General features: G+C 39.2%; 1 protein-coding gene across 4 annotated transcripts in view; it reads right to left on the bottom strand.

The window, feature by feature from the left end:
• ATP8A1 (ATPase phospholipid transporting 8A1) overlaps positions 1-20,836 on the bottom strand; it is a 232,815-nt gene that overhangs the window by 98,053 nt on the left and 113,926 nt on the right. For all 4 annotated transcript variants that reach the window (XM_042984609.1, XM_042984610.1, XM_042984611.1 and 1 more), the window contains 2 exons: positions 17,040-17,124; positions 14,483-14,622 (listed from right to left, as the gene is read on the bottom strand). In XM_042984609.1, the coding sequence (XP_042840543.1) occupies positions 14,483-14,622; positions 17,040-17,124 (225 nt within the window). The remainder of the gene's footprint in view (positions 1-14,482; positions 14,623-17,039; positions 17,125-20,836) is intronic.

Genomic DNA, 20,836 nt, shown 5'->3' with positions numbered 1-20,836 from the left:
TATTCCTTACTCCTAAGGTAGGCAACTGATTCTTACAAAAACAAAAAATGAAACAAAAAGCCACACACAAGGGAGAAATCAAAAGGGAGTTAAAGACCAGCAGGCAGCTACAAAAAAACAACAACAAAAACTATGGAAGATCAACACAGCAAAGAAGCAGTGTTCACGACCTGTTTGAAAAAGAGTAGGAATAAATGCTTATGAAAAAATAAATGCTTATGCAATTAAATTATAATTTGATGCAGTGTCAGAAAACATACACATAGCAGACAATTAGAAATGCTGAGGAAGAGAGAAATAAACCAAGCGACAGCATCAGTCTCTGTAAGAAAGAATAGGTTGGGTAATTATCACATTACTCCATATTTGTGCTGTGGAAGGCCAGAGTCCGTTAAAGATTGCTTGCTCACTAGTTGGTATGTTTCATACAAGACTGAACATAATATGTTCTGCAGAAAGCTCTTCTAATCACTCAGAAAGAAGAATGGTTTCTACTCTCATCTTCCTAAATAGAGGAAAAATGAGAACAACTCTTCGGTTGTTAGGGAAACCTGGCTCAGTACAGAGGTAAAGGGGATGGTTCTTGGTCCTAAATACATAGGAATGCAAACTGGCAAACTAAGCCACAATCAACTGATTCTTGGATTTTCCCTGTAACCTAACCACCAGGATGATCCTCTATGTCAACATTTATCTTTCTTTTCAAGCTGTTTCTCCCTTCTTGCCTTCATTTTTATTTTAAAACACCAGACAAGGACAGTATAGATATAAGGGAAATCAACTGCTAAGGATAGTGTCTAAATTGGTCATAACAAAGAAAGCATTCCATCTTCTTTCTTCTAACATGAAGTTCTGCTTACTATTTACCAAAGTGTAAGTTTAAAATTAGTCCTAAGTCTTGGTAGGCATGGGAAATAAGGTTAAAATATATGTAAGCAAACATGAGTGAGTGAGAGAGGGCTTATGGGTATATTACTTAGGAATGCTTCTGGCTATAATAGAAAAAGTCTAACTAACAATGGCTTAAATGAAGATTTGGTTTTCCTTCCCTAAGTAGTATTGGGATAGGCAGTTACAGGCATTAGACTGACAGTTCAAGTCACTTTCCAAGACTTTCTCAATGTCTCAAGGTGGCTGCCACAGCTATAATTATCACTGCTACAACTGAAGACAAGAATAAGGGGGCAATGGCAACTGTATCCATCTCTTACTTGAAAGCAAAAGTGTTTCCAAAAGTCCCTAGCAGATTTCCAAACATGGCCATTTTTGTTTATTTATATTTCCATGGCCATGCTTCACTATCAGTACTGAGCTTTTCCAGCCTCCATAGTGGGATGACAAGACAGAGGAGGATGGGAACGGGTGTTAAATTAGCCAGCCAACAGTCTTTGCCACAATGCTTAAATATAGCTGGGCGTGCATGTGCACAGGTGTGTATGTATATGTGCATGTGTCTTTGTGTGCATGTATGTATACAGAGGCACACACATCCTCCACTGCTTTGCCTGGGGAAACCCAGCTCATCCTGCAAGGCCAGTCTCAAAAGTTAACTGCTTCCTTGAAGCTGTATTTCTAATACAAGTCTTCTCCTCTACGGTGCTCTGACAGAACTTTGCTCTGTCTTTACTCGTTTTAATGTACCATATTCAGATTAATTGTTTCAATGTATGACCCATAGTTTTGTTCGAGAGGAGGCACCACATCTTGTTCACCTTTACACTGTATCTCTGGAACACTGGCAGTCAGCATTCAGTGTTTGCTGAGTGAATGACAAAAAAAAGTTAAGAAAGATTCCGAAATCTAGATATTATCCAGTACTGTTGCAGTCTAGACTACATTCTCTTCAATATGTTCCAAATACATTATATAGCTATTAGATACTCTTGGCGCATGACTTCTTAGTTTATAATATGTAAGACAGGAAGGCAAATTCCCTTCTTTAAGGAGATAGTATTATTTTATTATCTTTAATGGGAAGCAGATTTGAAATCTATCATAACCTGATGAATAATTATCATCAAGAAGTTCAAGAACACAAAGGAAGCACAGGTCAGCATCAACTATGCCAACATCACAATGGCTATATTTCAACGTTTAGACAATGACTCTATCCATTCTTTCAGCTACTTTCGGGGCATCTGCAGCTAAATCATCCTGGCCCACATCCCAGGGAAGATCAGAATATACCTGTGTTCAAATGTCAAATAATCCACAGAAAGCATGATAAGATTTTTTTAACGATCATGGGGGACAGTTCAGTAATACAAGCTCTTAAAATTTTCTAAACTAAAAAAATATTTTCTGGTAATGTCTCACAAAACCCTGAGGTAACTAGATAATGGGAGAGTCAAGATGTGAACGCATTCATTAGAAATACATAAACAAGTGTATTTGTGTATCTTGTAGCTCCAAGGGGAGAAATGAGCTCAAGAAGTCTACAGGCATACATTACCATGCACGAATCTAATAAAAACAAAATAACTGCATGGGTGAGATCACATTGAAGCCATATTTGAAGGAAGGAAAGCATCTGATTTTGCACAGATGAAAAGGAGACATTCTTTAAACCAGGCAAAAATAATATAAAGGACTAAAGAGGCAGGGCCAGCAATGAGCATGCGGAGAAAAATTACAAGCAGGCTAACCTGGGGTGTGTTGGTGGCTCTAATAACAGGATTTTCTCAAAAGGGTAATGAAACAGTTCTGAATATGCAGCAAAATTGCAGTGGGTCTACCCTGAAGCCTACAAAAGAAAAACTGTGTCCCCAAGCCTGTTACTTTTTCTTTTATCCTAAGAGCTCCTGGAGCACAGCATTTACTAATTTTAGTGGAAGGCCCCACAGCCTCCTTTCCTTTGGCCCTGGTGTCATTTATTGTGAGATTAAGATCTTGAGTGATAGGCTGTTTGCCCCTGGAAATTAATATCTTTAGCTACATAATGACCACTAGAAAAAAAGATGTGAACTTTGCGTGCTTTTCCTGATCATAACACAGGAGTGTTTAAGCCGTAATCAATTTCATCCCAAACCTGTATTACCTTACACAGATGGCCACTAATGTGCACTATGGGAATTACATATTCAGCAAGTGTTGAAACATGATAAAATTCCCCTGGCATTTATGGAATTAAAAAAAAAAAGTGCAACACTAATTTTACTTTCAAAATGTCACTATGCCAAAAGTTATAAAGGTTTCAGGTTGAGGACTCTTTGACATAATGTAGATTTAATTATCACTGAAAAATCATGAAATAATATTTATTCACCCAGTAAAGCCCTCCACAATCTTATTTTCTCTTTCAGATGTTCATAAAGTAGGCAGAATTTTAAAAAGGCACATAATTGTAAAATTTCAACCCTAGTCAAGATAAAAGCCTTCATGCAGAGTACTTAAAACCTGTATGGTAAAATGTATCATGATGGATTTAGAAATTATGTTTTTCCCATTCATTGTATATTTTGCCAAATAACAGAACCTCAGAATGACTTATTACCATATTAGCAAATGTTTGGTTAGTACTTAGATTTCTTTGTATTTTTAAAAAGTTTGTGATAATGTTCCTAAATGATAAAGAGTTTAATAATCAAACTCAAAAAACAATTAGGCTTCAGATTACAACATGGACTATTTGGCGGAAGCTTCTTTAAAGACAAAGACAGAATGCTGGTAAGCAAAGTTTTCCTACTAGAGTAAATATAGATAAATACTAGAATAACCTATATTTCAGTATGAAATAAGATTGTGACCAGGAAAATGAAATATTTCCTTACTAGAAAGAATGTACCAGACACTGCTAAGTGCTTTACATCTATTAATTCAGTTAATAGCTTTGGGGAGGTTGAGCAAATTAGGGTCAAACAGAGGTACAGTTGAGCTACGTCGGTGCGAACAAAGTCCCAGGAATCAATAAATACCCAAAGGTAGAGAACGAGAAGTAAAACTGAGATTAAAGGAGTTAGGATTTTATTCAAATCATTAGGTTTTTAAACATTTGTATCTGTTCTTCAGTCTTTGGTAATAACTTTGTTTCTCTGAATGGGTTTCAGACTCCGTCCAGAGCCACTCCTGCTAAGGGTACCTATTTGTTTCCACTGGAAGGCTCCGGAATCCCATTTTGGGACTGGCTCCTCTCCAAGCACACCCACACACCTGCCCTCATTCTTTCACAGACATACTCCGGGCAGGTACTTCTGGGCAAGAGGGTGGGATACAGCAGTGGGTTCCTTCCTCTGCAGGAAATTTTTATTTTAGAATGTACCCTTAGAGATTCTTCTTTGGATTCCCCCTCATCTTGTTTTCTCATTGTACCTCCTTTCCTTTTGCTGGATCTGTTTCTCTTAGACCCCGGCTGCCTGGCTATCATCAAGCCCCAAGTAATTAGCCATGGGGCCAGGAATCTAGAGTGGTGGTTTTCAGAGTCACCTGAAGGGCTTATTACACACAGATTTCTCATCGAGTAGGTCTGAGGTGAAGCCTGGGAATGTGCAATGGTAACATGCTCTGGGTTTGAGGACCTCACTACAACAACTGCTTTTTTAGAGCAAGCTTGACAACATTTTTCTGTGAAGGGACAGAGGGTAAATATTGTAGGGTTTGGGGCTTGCTGCAACTGCTCAATTCTGTCGTGGCATGAAAACAGCCAAAGACCATGTGTAACCAAGTGGGTGTAGCTCGGTTCCAATAAAACTCGATTTACAGAGCTAGGCAGTGGGTGCATTTGGCCCTTGTGCTGGAGTTTGCACACCCCTGGTGCAGAATGCTGTGAGCAGCCCATTTTTGCACTGGGTTCCACCCTGACTGACTGCTCTGGATATTTCCTTGTCCAAATCCGACCATTCTTTCTTAGCCTGACCTCAGATCCTCTGGTCCCAATTCTCTCTTCTTGCAATCCCAAACTGCAGACAAATATCTCTTAACTGTAATACAGGGCTACCGTCAAAGTGTTCTCCCCAAATGATCATATTACATATGCTATATGCTACCTTAAAAGTAAACAAAACATTTTCTGCAGGTACAAAAGAGACACATGGGGAAGAGATACCTTCTTTAGTCTGGGTGGCTCAAAAACCCAATCCCACATGAGTTAACACTTGACCTTAAATGAGGAAGTAAGGCTGAGCCAGGGTGGGGGAAGGATGGGCAAAGGAATTCTAAACAGAAGAAATCACATGCGCAAAGGCAGAAAGTATGCAAAAGCATATTGTACTTGAGACGTTGCCATTCAGACAATATGGAAATAATACATGAAGCGAGGTGTGGTAGTGATTTACAGACTACTAATTTAGTAGGATTGTTTTAAGGATGAAATTGGATCAGTAGTCTCAAACTCTGAGTAGTAAGTTAGGAAAAAGATGGGGCTGGAAAAGCTGGTAGGGAATGGAAATGGAAGGGTCTGGGTGTTATGTGCAGGGTTCCAAAGGCAAAGGTTATTTGGAGAAGAGTTTTAGAAGAGGAACAGGATCAGATTTACATTCCAGAAAGTGTACTGGTGGCCAACTAGGGATGGATTAGGAAAAATAGAGGCCTTAAGACCAGTTAAGAGGTTATGGCAGTCCTCATTCTTTTCAGCTTGAAAATATGGCAATCCTGGAATACGGATGTGCTGGTGGGTATGTGATTCTTAGTCATTTTATAATGCTGGCTCACAAAGGTTGCCAGCGTCCTCTCTGTTCTGCATTCCACTGGTCAACATTCACTCTTGTAGTTTTTCTTCTCAACCTCGTTTAGCATACAACAATGGGGTTTTATTTTAAAAAGGAGAATCTCATCTTTCCTTCCAGTGTAAGTGGGGCTACAGAACGCTAGGACAAAGAGCATTAAACCACTGGAATGGCTCACTTGCCTGCTTCTGGAGAAATCGTGCAACCGGTTAATTTTTCCAAGGCCAAGGAGTAGATTTTAACTTAGTGCTTTGTGAACCACGGAAATCATATTTGAGCTCTCATGCAGCCAAGGGCTTGCCAAATAAGGTCAGAATTCACACACCCAGCTGAAAGGAATCAGGATTTGAGAGGCGATTGGGTGTAGCCTGCAAAAACAACAGCCATCTTCTCTGGGCGAGAAGGCAGCAATACGCAGTGTGGAAAGCCTACCGCAAAAGGCTCGTCGTAAGAGATCAGGCCAAAAAGGAGAAGCATGTAAACAGAGAAAGAGTACTAAGAAAACCTTAAGTACTTTAAATACGATTCCCAAGATGAGTTGAGGGAAAATCATGAAACACAAATTTCTACCTTCATTTTTAAGGAAAACGATGCACAGAGGCTATCTCGTTTACTACGGGGACATGTCCTAACAATGCCATGCCTCTCAAGTGCTGATCTGGTGATTAGGCAGCTACACACTTGGTTACGTTTTATTTTTCAAGTTTACCATATTTTACATACATTCTTGCTTTCTTCTAAGCCACACCCACAGAATAACATATGGTTTATTAACATGGGATTTGGAATTAAGACCAAACTGGGATTTGAATCCCTGCTCTGCCAACCACTGGATATGTATCCCTCAGCAAGTAACTTTCCTAAGAATTTCTAAATCAGCAAGGTAAGGCCAATTAACACAGACTGAATAGGATCTTTCTGAGAAATGATCTCAAAACTTTTTTTTTTTTGAGTAGTATATTAGGAAAAAATGTTGAGTGCTTACCTAGGACATTGTTCTATTTTTGTATAACAAACTCTGTTAATATCAATAAATTCTGTACTTTGCAGAGTAAAGAGAAATTATAAAAAAGTTGAGATCAAATATAACTAGTAACAGAAGTTGTAACATTCTCTCACCCCAACGGATCATTTCGTGTACTCCACTTTTATAGGCCCTTTAACTAAGTAATTAGGGTAAAGAGCAGAGGACCTGGAACTTAGTAAATGCTCAAAAAGTGTCAGGTCTTAGTGGATGAGCTGACAGGCTGCAAATATTCTTTTTTTTTTTTTCAACGTTTTTTTTATTTTTTTATTTTTTTTATTTTTGGGACAGAGAGAGACAGAGCATGAATGGGGGAGGGGCAGAGAGAGAGGGAGACACAGAATCGGAAACAGGCTCCAGGCTCTGAGCCATCAGCCCAGAGCCTGACGCGGGGCTCGAACTCACGGACCGCGAGATCGTGACCTGGCTGAAGTCGGACGCTTAACCGACTGCGCCACCCAGGCGCCCCAGGCTGCAAATATTCTTAAGCAAACAGTAAAACAGGAAACTACTGGAATTTTAAACCATGAAATCACCAGTACATCATGTAAATTTTCATCTAGTACATTTCATTTTTTAGTACAAATGAAAGGGATATTTGCAGCCTCTAAGAATAGAAGTGGTAGTTTTATCTGAAAAAGCATTACATTCTAATACAGAAGTTACTGTGAACTTGGCAGTCATAAATGCTCAAGAAAAGTCCTGTTTTCCATTAAGTTTTATATTTTTCTAGGAATCCTCTAAAGCACTCGTTGCCACGTGTTGCGAAGGGTGCTAAACTGTTGTGTTTAGTCACACTGTGTGTCATGGTTGATCTATTTATCACACCACATCAAAGAAGTCTTCATGAAGTCCCAAAAATGTCAGCCACGTTTGAGGGGGAAGTTAAGGAGATAATGTAAAAAAGGTCACTCCACCTCACGGTCCGACCTTGGGGACTCATCTCAGTGCTCGGGGCACTAAGCCCTGTCTGGAACTTCATTTTTCAGTTTACAAGTGCACTGCCTGTCTCCGCCCACTGAAACCAAAGACAGGGATTTTTCTTGGTCCTTTTCCCTTGCTGTGCCCCAGATCCCAGAACTCAGCCCGCCATGTGTCCAGGCGTCTGCTGATGAATATTCTCAACCGTGTGCTTGTCACGTTCATAGGTTAAATAATTTAGGAAGTTTTCAAAATGGCTGTGACCACATTTCTACAGAATGCATTCTTTAGAATTATTAGCTCTTTTTTCCCCCCGACATATCCTTAAATTAATCCTTAGTGACAACACATGTGACACGAACATCCTCCATGTGAAGAAAACATGGACTACATACATTAGCAATAGGGGCCAGGCTTTCATTAGGCAAGCACCTACTAAATAAATTTAGCTTCTGAATAAATTATTTAACTGAATCGTTTATTTATTCATCAAATATTTATTCAGTAGTCAACATGGGCCAGACAGGCAGAAACTGGAAACACAGTGACGAATACGAGAAAAACAGTCCTTGCTCTCATGAGGCTTCAATCTAGTGGAGGGTACAGGTTACAGAAATCACAAATTGTGTGTAAAACATTGCTCTCTGATTCAAAGGAGAGCTAGATTGTCAAAGTTGCAGGGTTCTGATTACTCTTTTTTAAAAAAAATTTTTTTTAGTGTTTATTCAGTTTTGAGAGACAGAGAGAAACACAGCATGAATGGGGGAGGGGCAGAGAGAGATGGAGACACAGAATCCGAAGCAGGCTCCAGGCTCTGAGTTGTCAGCACAGAGCCCAACGCAGGGCTCAAACCCATGAACTGTGAGATCATGACCTGAGCCGAAGTCGGTCACTTAACCGACTGAGCCACCCAGGCACCCCTACCTTGATTACTCTCAAGCTCTGAAATGATCTTCTCTGAACCATAATCTATTAAACAAAACTGCATCAGCTAAGTTGCTATTTTTTAAAAACATATTTCACAATCTATGCCTCATAACAGGAAGAAAAAAGAAAACACCAATTTGATCACCAGGGAAATACTGCTTCAATCACTGCCCACTATTATATCTCACTCTGTTTTCGGTTACTGCTCAAGATAAATAATTTGCTTTCATAAACACTAGATGCGATCAGTAGGTAATCTGTGTAATGCTAAAGATATAATTGCATTTCTCTATTGAAGCAAATAAATATAAAACATTTTCAGAAATCTATATTTACCACGAAGGGACACCTTCCTATTTCAGCCAATGGTTTAATTAGAAAATCTTCCCTGATAAGATCAGAGCCCTCTGTACTATAAATTTTCAAGGGAACCCAGCAGCAGAGTATGAAGATGAGGCAAAAAAAAAAAAAAAAAAAATTGTTTTAGAAGGACGTTAGAATAAATGTAAAGTGACAGATCAAAGAACAAGGTGAGAAATTTCAGGGAAACCACTACTAATGAAGCATAAAGCTCCGTAATTATTCTGTTACTTATCTGTAATTTCTCCTGACCAAATACATACAAATGAGTTCTAAATGTTATTCTAAAAATCAGATTTTTAAAAATGCAGACCAGCGTAGTATAGGTGGTTTCATAATCTAAAATTACAAGTCCAAATACATGAATTGTTTTTCAAAAGAGCAAGGTTAAAGTACATAAAGCAAGTCAGGTATACTGTCTGAAGAAGGGGGAAACGAGGTTCTCAGAAGTGGTGGTAAAGACATGCAGAGTTGTTACCGTCCATAAAATCCAAATTGGTGCTACAATTCCCCTTCCTAAACCAGGTCAGGACACCTCAAGTATCTAATATGATTCTAATAATCCCTTTTGCATTTTAACCATGTGACCCTTCTTGTTCCTGTACGATTTTGTCTTCCTAGGAATCAATGCTGCGTCTTGGCCTCCATTGGTAACAGAAAAAAGATGTTTCAGGAACATCTTGAAACAACCCATAGCATTAGAAGTTCTTTTTTTTTTTTTTTTAATCCTGAAAAGTTTACCATCTGAATACAAGGGTTGGAGTCCAAACCATGAGCAGAGATGATGCTGATATTTACAGATGGATGTAAAAGTCCTAAAACTTCTCCTCTAACGACAGTCAGTAGGGATAATGGTATCCAGAGGACTTTTTCAAATCTCTTATACATTCTTCTTTCCTATAGTGCCCTGGAGGATGAAGGGAGTGCTTTCTAGTGCTCAGATTGCTGGGAAAGAAAAGTAACAAAGCACTGTGCCAAGGGACCAAAGTCATTATCTTCTTGGATGTTTTTGGTCTATTTGGATATTTTTTCAGCTTATGCTAGGAGTTACTGCACCCAAAGGAATAAGGTTTTAACTAAATTTCAAAAACTGAGTTACTTCTTTGAACAAACACTGGAGGGATAAGATAGTGAGTAGGGTTTAAAAGTACAACCTTATTTATAAAATTTTCACTTATTTTGTAACATATTAAAAATATTCTCATTTTCAGGAAAAGCTCTACGAATCTTTCAAATTTTGAATGTCTTTAATGTAATACTACCATTAACATGTCAATGGCATTTTGCATCATTAATTCAAATATGTTCAGAAACCTCTTGTGCAGGGACCACAGTGACGATCTGGTTTTTCATTGAAAAGTGAAAAGCATTGAGGGGCACCTGGGTGGCTCAGTTGGTTAAGCATTCGACTCTTGATTTCAGCTCAGTCATGATCCCAGGGTCATGGAATTGAGCCCTGACTCTGGCTCCACACTGGGCATGGAACCTGCTTAAGATTCTCTCTCCTTCTCCCTCTGCCCCTCTCCCCCGCTCATGTGCGTGCCCTCTTTCTTCCTAACAAAACTGAAAAGCATTGAAAATCTATAGTATTTTGAGAAGAACATTTTCTAAAAATTTCACACACAGATGGAATATTATATGGTTTCAAAAGGTGCTCAGTGAAGCCCAGAATCATGAAAAGCTTCTCACTGACCATGATGAGGGCAAGGTGCTGAGGCTGAGGGGAGAGCCAATTTGGGGTTCCTCTCCACCCCTCCACCCTTAATCAGAGCAACTCTGCTTGTATCTCTTATACATATTATGATTCAGGCAATACTTTGTTTGCTAAATGGGTTTTGCTGTTAGAAGAAAGATTTAAAATTCACTATCTACATGCTAAGTCTAATATTATGGTCCACCCAAAAAAACAGATTGCAATCACATAAAAAGAGACTACTTAATCCACACGTCTCATTTAAAGTAGCCAAAGAACGCTAGGGTGCCTCAGTCGGTTGAGCATCTGACTCTTGATGTGGGCTCAGATAATGATTCCAGGGTCATGGGATCAAGCCCCTTTGGGCTCTGTGCTGAATATGGAGCCTGCTTAGAATTCTCTGTCTTCATCTATCTCTCTGCCCCTTTCCCCTGCTCATGCAGTCTCTAAAAATAAAAACAGATACAAAAATAAAAATTAAACTAACTAACTAACTAACTAACTAACTAACTAACTAACTAACTAAAGTAGCCAAAGAAGAAGCCAAAAACGGTTGACCCTTAACATTATGACAGCTAAATGTAAAGCCAGGGCAATGCACCCGCAGGACCCATGCTCTGCCATGTTGAAACTTGCCTCAGTAGGGTGGTTTTAATGACAATCACCCACAATTCCTACTGAACACTCACCCCAGTGATTTTAACCCAGAATGCAAGCTCAGACCAAGAAAGCAGTGATATCGCCCTGACTCTAGATACATTAAAAATCCTAGAGTCTTCAAATGATCAGGGATGGGAAAAGTATTTTCAGAAAAATAACTCTTCGTTACAGAGACTCTTCAGTATTATTGTGCCTGTTCTTTTTCCCTAAAAAAATCTCTGACCTCTTTTAACTGGTAAAATAATCTTTTGGGGTTCATTTTATTTTTTATTATTTAAAAAAAAAATTTAAATGTTTATTTTTGAGAGAGGCAGAGACAGAGCACAAGCAAGGGAAGGGCAGAGAGAGGGAGGGAGACACAGAATCCAAAGCAGTTTCTAGGCTCTGAGCTGCCAGCACACAGCCTGACACGGGGCTCGAACCCATGATCCAGGAGATCATGACCCGAACCTAAATCGGATGCTTAATTGACTGAGCTGCCCAGGAGCCCCTGGAGTTCATTTTAAAAGTTATGTCTCTGGAACTACCATTGGACCAAGCTTGTGTGTCACCATTTCGGGTTCCTTCCGAATTCCCCACTTAAGGAATTTGTTCAGACCATGATGCTCAGGTCCTCCACCGAGGGAGTGTTCCTTATTTGCCTGTGCTTCCCCAATACATAACACCTATTAGCAGTCTAATTAAAATTAATGAAATAAATACCTGAGTGGAATTATGGTTTTAGGGATAGGGATGGACACAGAAATCCAGCCCTTATTTGGAAACTGGCTGAGCAAGGGAACCAATCCTTTCACCTTTCTGGTTCTTAGATTTTTCAATAAAACTTAGAGACCATGGCTTATCAGAAAGTAAAAAGGAATTAGCTATCAATCTCCTTTTCATTCATTTTAGGAAAGAGGCAGTCAGAGGGAGGCATCTGTATGTGTAAGCTAAAAATATACATATACATGTAATGAATGCATTTCCCAGACAAGTTAAATTTTTCCGTGTGACTCACGATCACCATCTGCTGGAGAAAGGTTGAACTTCTATTTCATTTAAAAGATGGAAGTCCCAAGGCTTTTAATACCAGATATTACACTTACTACACACACACACACACACACACACACACACACACACACACACGCATGCACGCACGCACGCACCCAACTGCAACAACTGTTAAACCTATAAAACCTAATCTATAAACTCTAGGGAGTTCAGAGTAAAACTGTTATTAGGCACGTTAAACATTCAACTCCAGAATTTTCTACAGTATGCTTTATGCAGAAACAACATTTAATGGTTAGAATCCATTTGCAAATATTTTATTGTAACTTCTTATATATTAATTCTATCACATTACCATGGAGGTAAAGGCTACATTATATTCAGGCTGTGTACAAAAGGAGGCAGGAGAAAAGTTATTTCCAAACGTATTTCCAAACGTTAGTTTTTTTGTTCTTAGTCCTCAAAACAATAAGAAAAAAACAACAGATTAAAAACCTAAACCATTAGTACTTTAGGAAACATGTAACTTTGGCTGGAGAGATTGAAAGAGATTATGGTCACGGCATTGTAAATAATAAAGTATTTTATTTTACCACATTATGCCCCAAAGACATAACCATATATAAATATGTTAGGGAAAAAAAGAGAGGGAGAGAGACCGATTCAACAAGTTAACTGATAACAAGCTGTGTGTGTGCTTCTAAAACTGGGGGGTGGATGGGTATTAAGTTGGAAGGTAGCATATATGCCATCACAAGTCTTCTGAGAAATAAGCAAGATACAAAAAGAAGTTCAAATGCAAGGAATGTATGAGAAACAAGCTAGCTTTTAAAGTGATCACAGTCCACTGAGGAGACAGGAGAACAGTATCTCGAGTCACAAATGACCACTGTATACAACAGAGAAAACCACCTGCAGCTGGGGCACGACATTCCCCAGTATTATACACAGAGGCAGCATATGGGAGCAGAAAGGGGAAGGAGGCATCAGTGGGGCTAACCACCTTTCAGACAGGAAGTGCCAGAGAGCAAACTGTTTGAAAAAGTGGAAGGAGTAAAAAAATGACAACTTTTACTAACCTGCAGGCAAGATCCAGTAAGCTGAAGCTAACAGACAAACCAGATTCTATGTAGTACAAACATGAATACAGTCAAGGAATTATGCAGTAAAGAAGTTATTTGATGGAAAGTGAAAGGTTAGAATGAAGATACCTGAGTGGCTAAGAGCATGGACTTTGGAGCCAGAATGAGGATTCTGGCTCACCCTCTTATGAACTGTGTAATCTCAACCAAATCACTTAACCTCTCTGTTTCCTTGATTTCTTCATCTGTGAAACTGGAGTCATTAACATTACCTGCTTCCAAGGGATGTTGTGAGGACCAGTTAATAGATTCAAGGGCTACAAAGGCATTTGGCACACAGTAAGTACTACACAAATATGTTTGCCATTCTTAATTAAGGAGGTGAGATTTCTTGCTACTTATAAGGCAGCGATCATAGTGTATACATCACTTTTTGGCTGAATAGCCTTGGTTTCCTTATCTGTAAGATAAGAGTATTTTTGGTTGTGACACAAATGAGGGATGTCTGTATATGTATGCATACGTGTCTGTGTCTGTGTCTGTGTGTGTGTGTGTGTGTGTGCATATACACAATGAATAGCCAGGTATAAGCACTGAATTGTTCACTTATGTCTTCTTCATTATTAGGTATAGAGTCACACAAGCTGTGTTTTTACATTATTTTGTATTACATATTATAAATCTTCATTTATATACATATATACATATTCAGGCTGTATACAAAATGAGGCAGGAGAAAAGTTATTTCCAAACGTATTTCCACATATACATATATATGTATGTATACATATATCTACACACACATATACATATATATACACACACACGTAGTGTATGTAACTTGTGTGCACGTGTGTGTGGAGGAGGGCATGCTTATCTTCAACGATGCGGAAGCAATAGTGTACATTGGCAAGAAGACAGCTAAACTAGCCTAACTCCAATCCAAAATTATATAAAAAAAAGAAGGTCTACACAAAGTAATTCCAGAGACTTTTCGGCAAAAGTTTTAACCGTAATTAATATCTGTTGATGCTTCGACCCGAGGAGATTCAACAGTGAATGGTGTGTCAAAATGTTCTGATCTTTATTTATTGGCTCCTGAAAAGACTGAAATTTCCTGGAAACCAAATTTTCTGTATGAGCAAAATGGTCTTTCACATACCTTTTCAATTAACTCATAACTCTCTTCGAGTTTGAGCAGTCTGTTCTGCACGGATGTGGATGCACGCTGATAGACGGCTCGCCACTCCTGAAAGTTGCTCTCTGAGATCTCAGCCACAGCAAAACATAAAGTTCGTAATCCTGAAAAAAGGTAGCATACATCCCCCCAACACCAAATAAGATTTTATTCAGAAGACCCTTCCATTTTTATATAAATAAGTCTTATTTTGAAAAGACTGGCTCAATTCAAACAATATGTTGAAGTCTGATTCAGTTGTGACACCACTTTAGTGTAAAATGGGTATTCGTGCTCCCCTCACCTTGAACCGGCACCCTGCTTCTGATCCCTAGCTCTTTCGATACATCCTTTGTGCCTTTCCCAAAGTGACTTTTCCAACATCCAAATCTTATCAGATTATTCCTTTTTTGAGATCTTTCAATTATTCCCCGGGATAAAGTCCAAACCCCCAAATCTGGCTCACTTACCCTGTTCCAATTGTCTTCAACCTCCTTCTCTGCCATTTACCTCCTATACACCAGGGTCTCTGCACATGCTGGTCACTTTTCTCCCCTTTCACCCCCTCCAACTCCCTCTACTGTCTGCCTTGCATCTGCCTTAAGACTCAGTTCGTAACGTCATCTCTCGGAAGCATTCTCCTCTCACTCAGACCCCACAGGCAGAAATCCCCAAACACACCTATGGTGTAAATGACAATGTTTCATACTGTTTTTCTTGTGGATTTCCTGTATTAGTGTCCAGATCCTGGAGGGAAGGGGCCCTGAGTTCTTCATATCTCTAACTCTAGTACTGGGCACAATGGCTGGCTTGTAGATGCTTCATAGATGCTTATGAGGAAAAAGAGGGACCCCAATGGGGTCTCCTAGGAAAGCCATGTGCCTCATACAGGGATATATGCTTGTATTTATTATTGTTCTTTATCACCGTAAAAGTGTAGTATAAAGAGTCTAAAAGACCTGAGGGATAGTGACAAAACAAAAGTACTCATCAGAAACACCCTAGGAAAACAATCAAATCTGATGTTTGAGATGACCTATTCCTCGTGATCAGTGTCTATCAATTTCATAACTCACTTGGAAACCACCTTCAGCCAAACAAAAAACAAAAAACAAAAAACGGTGGCTTGGAACAAGGAAGAAGCAAAAGCATTTGTCAGCCAGGACAAATGCAGTTAATTGGGTTCCTGAGAAGACAACACCCTCACTCAAAGTCATTAACTCATAGAATAACGAGGTGCTAGTGACCTCAAGCCAAATAAAATATGACCAGGGAACATGTCAGAAATAAGAAGCAGAGAACATAAAGTGCCCAGAGGACTCTATCTTCCAAGAAAGGAGTAGGGTTGTCCATTGCCAGCTCACGGAGAGTAGAAGCTAAATCTTTGGGGCCATATTAGGACATGTTTTTCTCTTCTGGAATTTTGGCTGAAGACTTACTCTGGGGTAGCCATGGAGTAAAAGCGATGTTCAGCCCAGGGCCAGAAAGAATAGGGTGGAGGTGAAGACCAAGAAAACTTAAATTTGTCTAGGAGCTGGACTATCCTCGTATCATAACCAGAGAAGAGAGAGATGCTCCCTCAACCCTCCTCCAGAAAAAGAACCTGGGCAGGATGCTGGCTAGGTTGTACCCGCCGAGCCCAGCTGAGGATGCGCCTTGAGGAATCTGAACTCTATGAACAGGAGTGTCTCCATGCTCTTGCATTTTTGGAGAGCTGGGAGAAGGTTCTTTATGCCCTTGCTTTTCAAAACCTTGTGCTTTTTAAAACATTCCTATCTTTTTGCAGCTTTTGGATTAAGAGGAAAAAGGATTTGATCAGAGGTCAGGCTTGCTGCATTTGGTGACCGTTGTAGCTGAAGCAGACAAGAGTGAAACCTTAGATGGGAGATTTAGATACAGCTCTGACTACTTCTGTTAAGTTCAGAGATAAGGCTCTACAAATTCTTGTAGTAACAGACCCTACTGTTTAAGGACTCTCGAGTCCTCCCATCTAATCTAGATCATTCCCCTAGACTATGCACTGCTCTGCTATACAGATCATATGTTTCAGGAGGACACAGAGACAGGACTTAACATGTTTAGATCCCAAGCCTCACACAGAGCCTGCCATGTGCTAGGGGCCTAAGAAGTCTTGAGTTAAAACTATACCAAATAACTATTCTTATAGCCATATAGGCTTATTTTTCTCCTCTTTCTTATTCAGACTAGCATAGCCAGTTGTTTTGTTTGTTTGTTTGTTTGTCTTCCTTCTACACTGCTAGAGATACAACATATTTATAATGTGAATAGTACCCATTGTAAAAAGTGAACAGATTTATAGGCCCTATAGCCCCAAAACTTGGGGGCTAAGTCTCTCAAAATTTTAATACAGAAAAGCAAAGCAAAAATAATAGGAACAGCATATAGTATAATCTAAATTATCAACATTAATTGTTCTCTTACTTTAGGAATTTCTAAGTCAAGAAACAACAATCTTGCAAGACACCAGAAGTATTTGATTTCTTTTTATTTTAATCATGCTGTATTGCTGTATTATACTCACCTTCTGTAGCAAACTGCTCTAAATGTTTTAGGGTAATTTCTTTGTATTTTGAAGTCTCTGCCAGTCGATCATAAATTACAGTGTCCTTGAAAACAAACAGAAGGTAGAATGCAATTAAACTAAGCATCTTGAGCTTAATGAACATTAATGTTGGCAGCATTATTAGCAGCAAATCAGTATAAAAACAAGCAATCACTTTGAGCATTAATTTTAAAGCACAAAATATTTTTTGCCTAATAACACTGTTTCCCTAGTGACACTAAGAAATAAGCTTTGAGTCATATATTTTCATCTTTCTCCTTTCTGAATACATCCTTAGTTACTCCAGTGATCAACATTTCATATTCTAGCAGTACCTCACTTATCTTGCAAGATCTTCCCCAACCCTGAAGGTAGGGCAGGACGCTGCAGTGTTCCTGGGTGCCACAGGGAAAAATGGTCCAGTACTCAAAAAGTTTGGGAAGTGCTGGGCTGAACGAGGCTTGCCCTGTAGGAATACTTAGAGCCCTTAAAATGCTAATGTGAACAGATGTCTAAGGGGGCCGTGTGGTATGTTCCCCAGACTCATTCACTATGGAGCCCGGGCTAGGGATTAGGGCATCTCTATGGGGCTGGTGCTCACAGAGAACAAACTTTGAGAAACACAAGGCCAAATCCACTGAGAGGGTTGGTGGATATGATAAGGAGAATTCTGAACAAATCTAGCATTGCCTGATAGCTGAATATTTCTGATTGTGTCACTTTATCTTCTGAAAGCTCAATTAACTTAGTCTGTAAAATGCAATTACTGGATTATCTTTAAAGTGCCTTTCGGCGTGAATGTTGTGCACCACTTACAGTTCTCTGATTTTTGCCTCTTTATAAATTGCTTATTGTTCCTTTAGTTATTCCTCAGCTTGGATTTAATGTTTTAAGAATTTTAATGTTTGGCCTTCATGGTTTTATTAGACTAGGAAAAAATAAATCATTTACCTGCAATTACTTTCTCAGTGGTATTACCCATTTTGGGGTCTCCAGTCTCAGGGCTCAGATTTGGAAGGAGGCTAATGGAGTATGATTTAGAACCCTTGAGAGAAACAAGAACTTAGTGACCTCAGGACAGATGGAATATTCCAGGCCCCAATTATGAATTTCTTTTCATTCTTTAGTGGTGGAATAGGAAGGGGGGGGGCAAAGCAAAAGGAAATGGTAATTTCCCCTCATGGTTCTTTTCTAGGAATGAAAGGTATAACTTGTGAAATCTATTTTTTTCCAGAGGCTAATGACTTTTTCAAAGAAATTAAATAGGCTGCTTTGAAACTAAGAAAATCTTTTAAAAAATTAAAGTCAGGAAAACCAAAGTGATAAGGAAGATTAAATTCTGCAACATAGCCAAATTTTCTAGCGGAAGACACTGATGTCCAAAATAGAATTTTCTGTTTTCCTTATGGTATCAAGGAACGCAAGAGACAGAATATACATGAATTATATGGTATGTTTTTAAACGATAGTCACAACTGGCCATGCTTACCTGTCAGAAATACATGAAGATCAACTTTTTACCCAGAGTAATGCTCATTAATTCAGAGAGCTACATCAAATATACGGTACGTGGTTAGGACCAAAAAAGGTTTCTTCACAGGAACGAAAGCGTGTGCACCCTTAGGATTGGATTAGAACCTACTGAGTCTACATTTACAGAAGATCCTAACTGGATTTACTTATCTGGTGTCCTAGCCCTCAGCAAGGTAAGATCAGAAAACAGTGCATGAGGGGATGTTCCTGGAGTGCACGGCACAGATTCCAGGTGTTTATGTGAAGAGTCTACAGCTTCAAGATGAATAATAACTCATATTAGGTCGATTTTCACTTGAAAAGTTGTTTTCCTGTTCATCTTTTATTTTTTTAATTGTTAGTATTTTTAAAATGTATTTTAACGTTTATTGATTATTGAGAGAAAGAGAGAGACAGAGCATGAGCATGGAAGGGGCCAAGAGATGGGGAGACACAGAATCTGAAGCAGGCTCCAGGCTCTGAACTGTCAGCACAGAGCCCCACACAGGGCTTGAACTCACAAACCGAGAGATCATGACCTGAGTCAAAGTCAGACGCTTCACCGACTGAGCCACCCAGGCGCCCCTATAGGCACCCCCTATTGGAATAGCGTTTTTATTTTCTTGAATAAATTAAGATTTTATTTGTGTCGATATAACTTTTTAAAAATAGGCTACTATTGCAGACATAAACTGTATATTGTATACTTTTCCTTTTTTTTTCATTTAAAATTAAAAAAGCAAGGCAACTTCATTGCAGAAAACCTGGAAAAGAATAAAAAAATAAACCATCCATATCCACACACACAGAGAACCACCATCTCTCTGTGCTATATTCTAGATGAACTCTTCAGTGCTGTCTTCCAATTCACTAACTCTGCCTCTGCCCCTTTCACTCTGTTTAGAGTTTATTCCATTTACTGATGTTTTCTCTTGATCTTTTATGACTTCCAATTTAGCTTACATGTACCCCCACCCCTCAACCCCAACTTCTTTTTGATTAAAAATAGTTGTTGTTTTTTTTTTAAATCATGTTGAGCTCTAAGCATCCTTGGTCAGACCTGTCTGTACAAATGATTTCACCTGGAGTGAATTCGTGTCCTGTGGTTTACATGCTTGTTCTCTCTTCGGCATTAGACTTTCCTCATGTGTCCCTAAGTTTTGCTCTCACTCTCTCCTGTTTCCTGTTTGTGTGTACCCCAATCTGATGGTTTTATATTACCCCCCAGCAGAGTTGGTATGAACTTTTCTTAGTCTCTTCTCATAATTAGGAACCTCATCACTGTCTCAGGCATCAAAGAGGCTCCCATCCACATTTTACAGAAAGCACTATTTGCCCCCATTGTCTCACAGAAACCAAACTCCAACCACTGCTCCCCAATCCTGATCAAATCTCTCTTTTTAGATCCTCTACTCTTCACTTTTAGCCTCTTCTTTTCATGTAATATCTCCTTACAAGATCTCATCAATCCTCTGCTTTTAGTTTCCAGCTATACTTGTTAACTCCTAAATCTGTATCAGCACCCTAGATTCCTTCCACTGTATAATCCAAACATCTCTGCCTCATGGCCCAGATGTAGTTCCCAACCCTCTATCATGGGACATGGTACCACTTCGTCTACCCAGTTAAGTTGAAATTGGATAACAATCCTAGATCATGGTTTCCCTCATCACCCACATGTAATCAGTTACTAAGTCCTAAATCTCCACCCTCTCAATCCTCTCTGCAACTGTCTTGGTTCAGATCCTTATCAACTCTTGGGACTATAGTCAATAGCATCAACTGGTAACACTGTATGCATCTCTTTTCTGCCTTAAGCCATCTTCCTAAATGGCATCAGAACAATTCAGAAAAAAATATAAGTTCGTGAGCATGAAAATAATGCATGACCTAATGCATGCTCACCTTGCCAGCCTTGAATTCTGCTATTCTCTGCCAAACTATGTGCAGTTCTCAAGTGTACCTTGCTGTTTTACATATTTCTGCCTTTTTAGCATTCAGCGGCATTTCACAGCCAACTTGGTTGGGAGTGAGGGGAAACAATGCAATAAGCAAGTTAATGTATACAAACTTTCCATGATTATACAAAAAGGAAATCCAGTGTTTTTATAGTTTATTCAGTGCTTTAACTCCCCAAAGGTTCTAGATGGACGATTACTCAAAACTAAGAATGGAAGGATGTAAGTTGAGTGTAAACTGGACACATATCAATCATTCCCTTATCACTAAATACTACCCTTGGAATGTAGGAGAGCTTTAAAGTA

Source organism: Panthera tigris, chromosome B1 (genome assembly GCF_018350195.1).
Source record: "Panthera tigris isolate Pti1 chromosome B1, P.tigris_Pti1_mat1.1, whole genome shotgun sequence".
Classification (NCBI taxonomy): Eukaryota; Metazoa; Chordata; class Mammalia; order Carnivora; family Felidae; genus Panthera; species Panthera tigris.
This window is presented reverse-complemented; position numbering and strand designations above follow the sequence as displayed.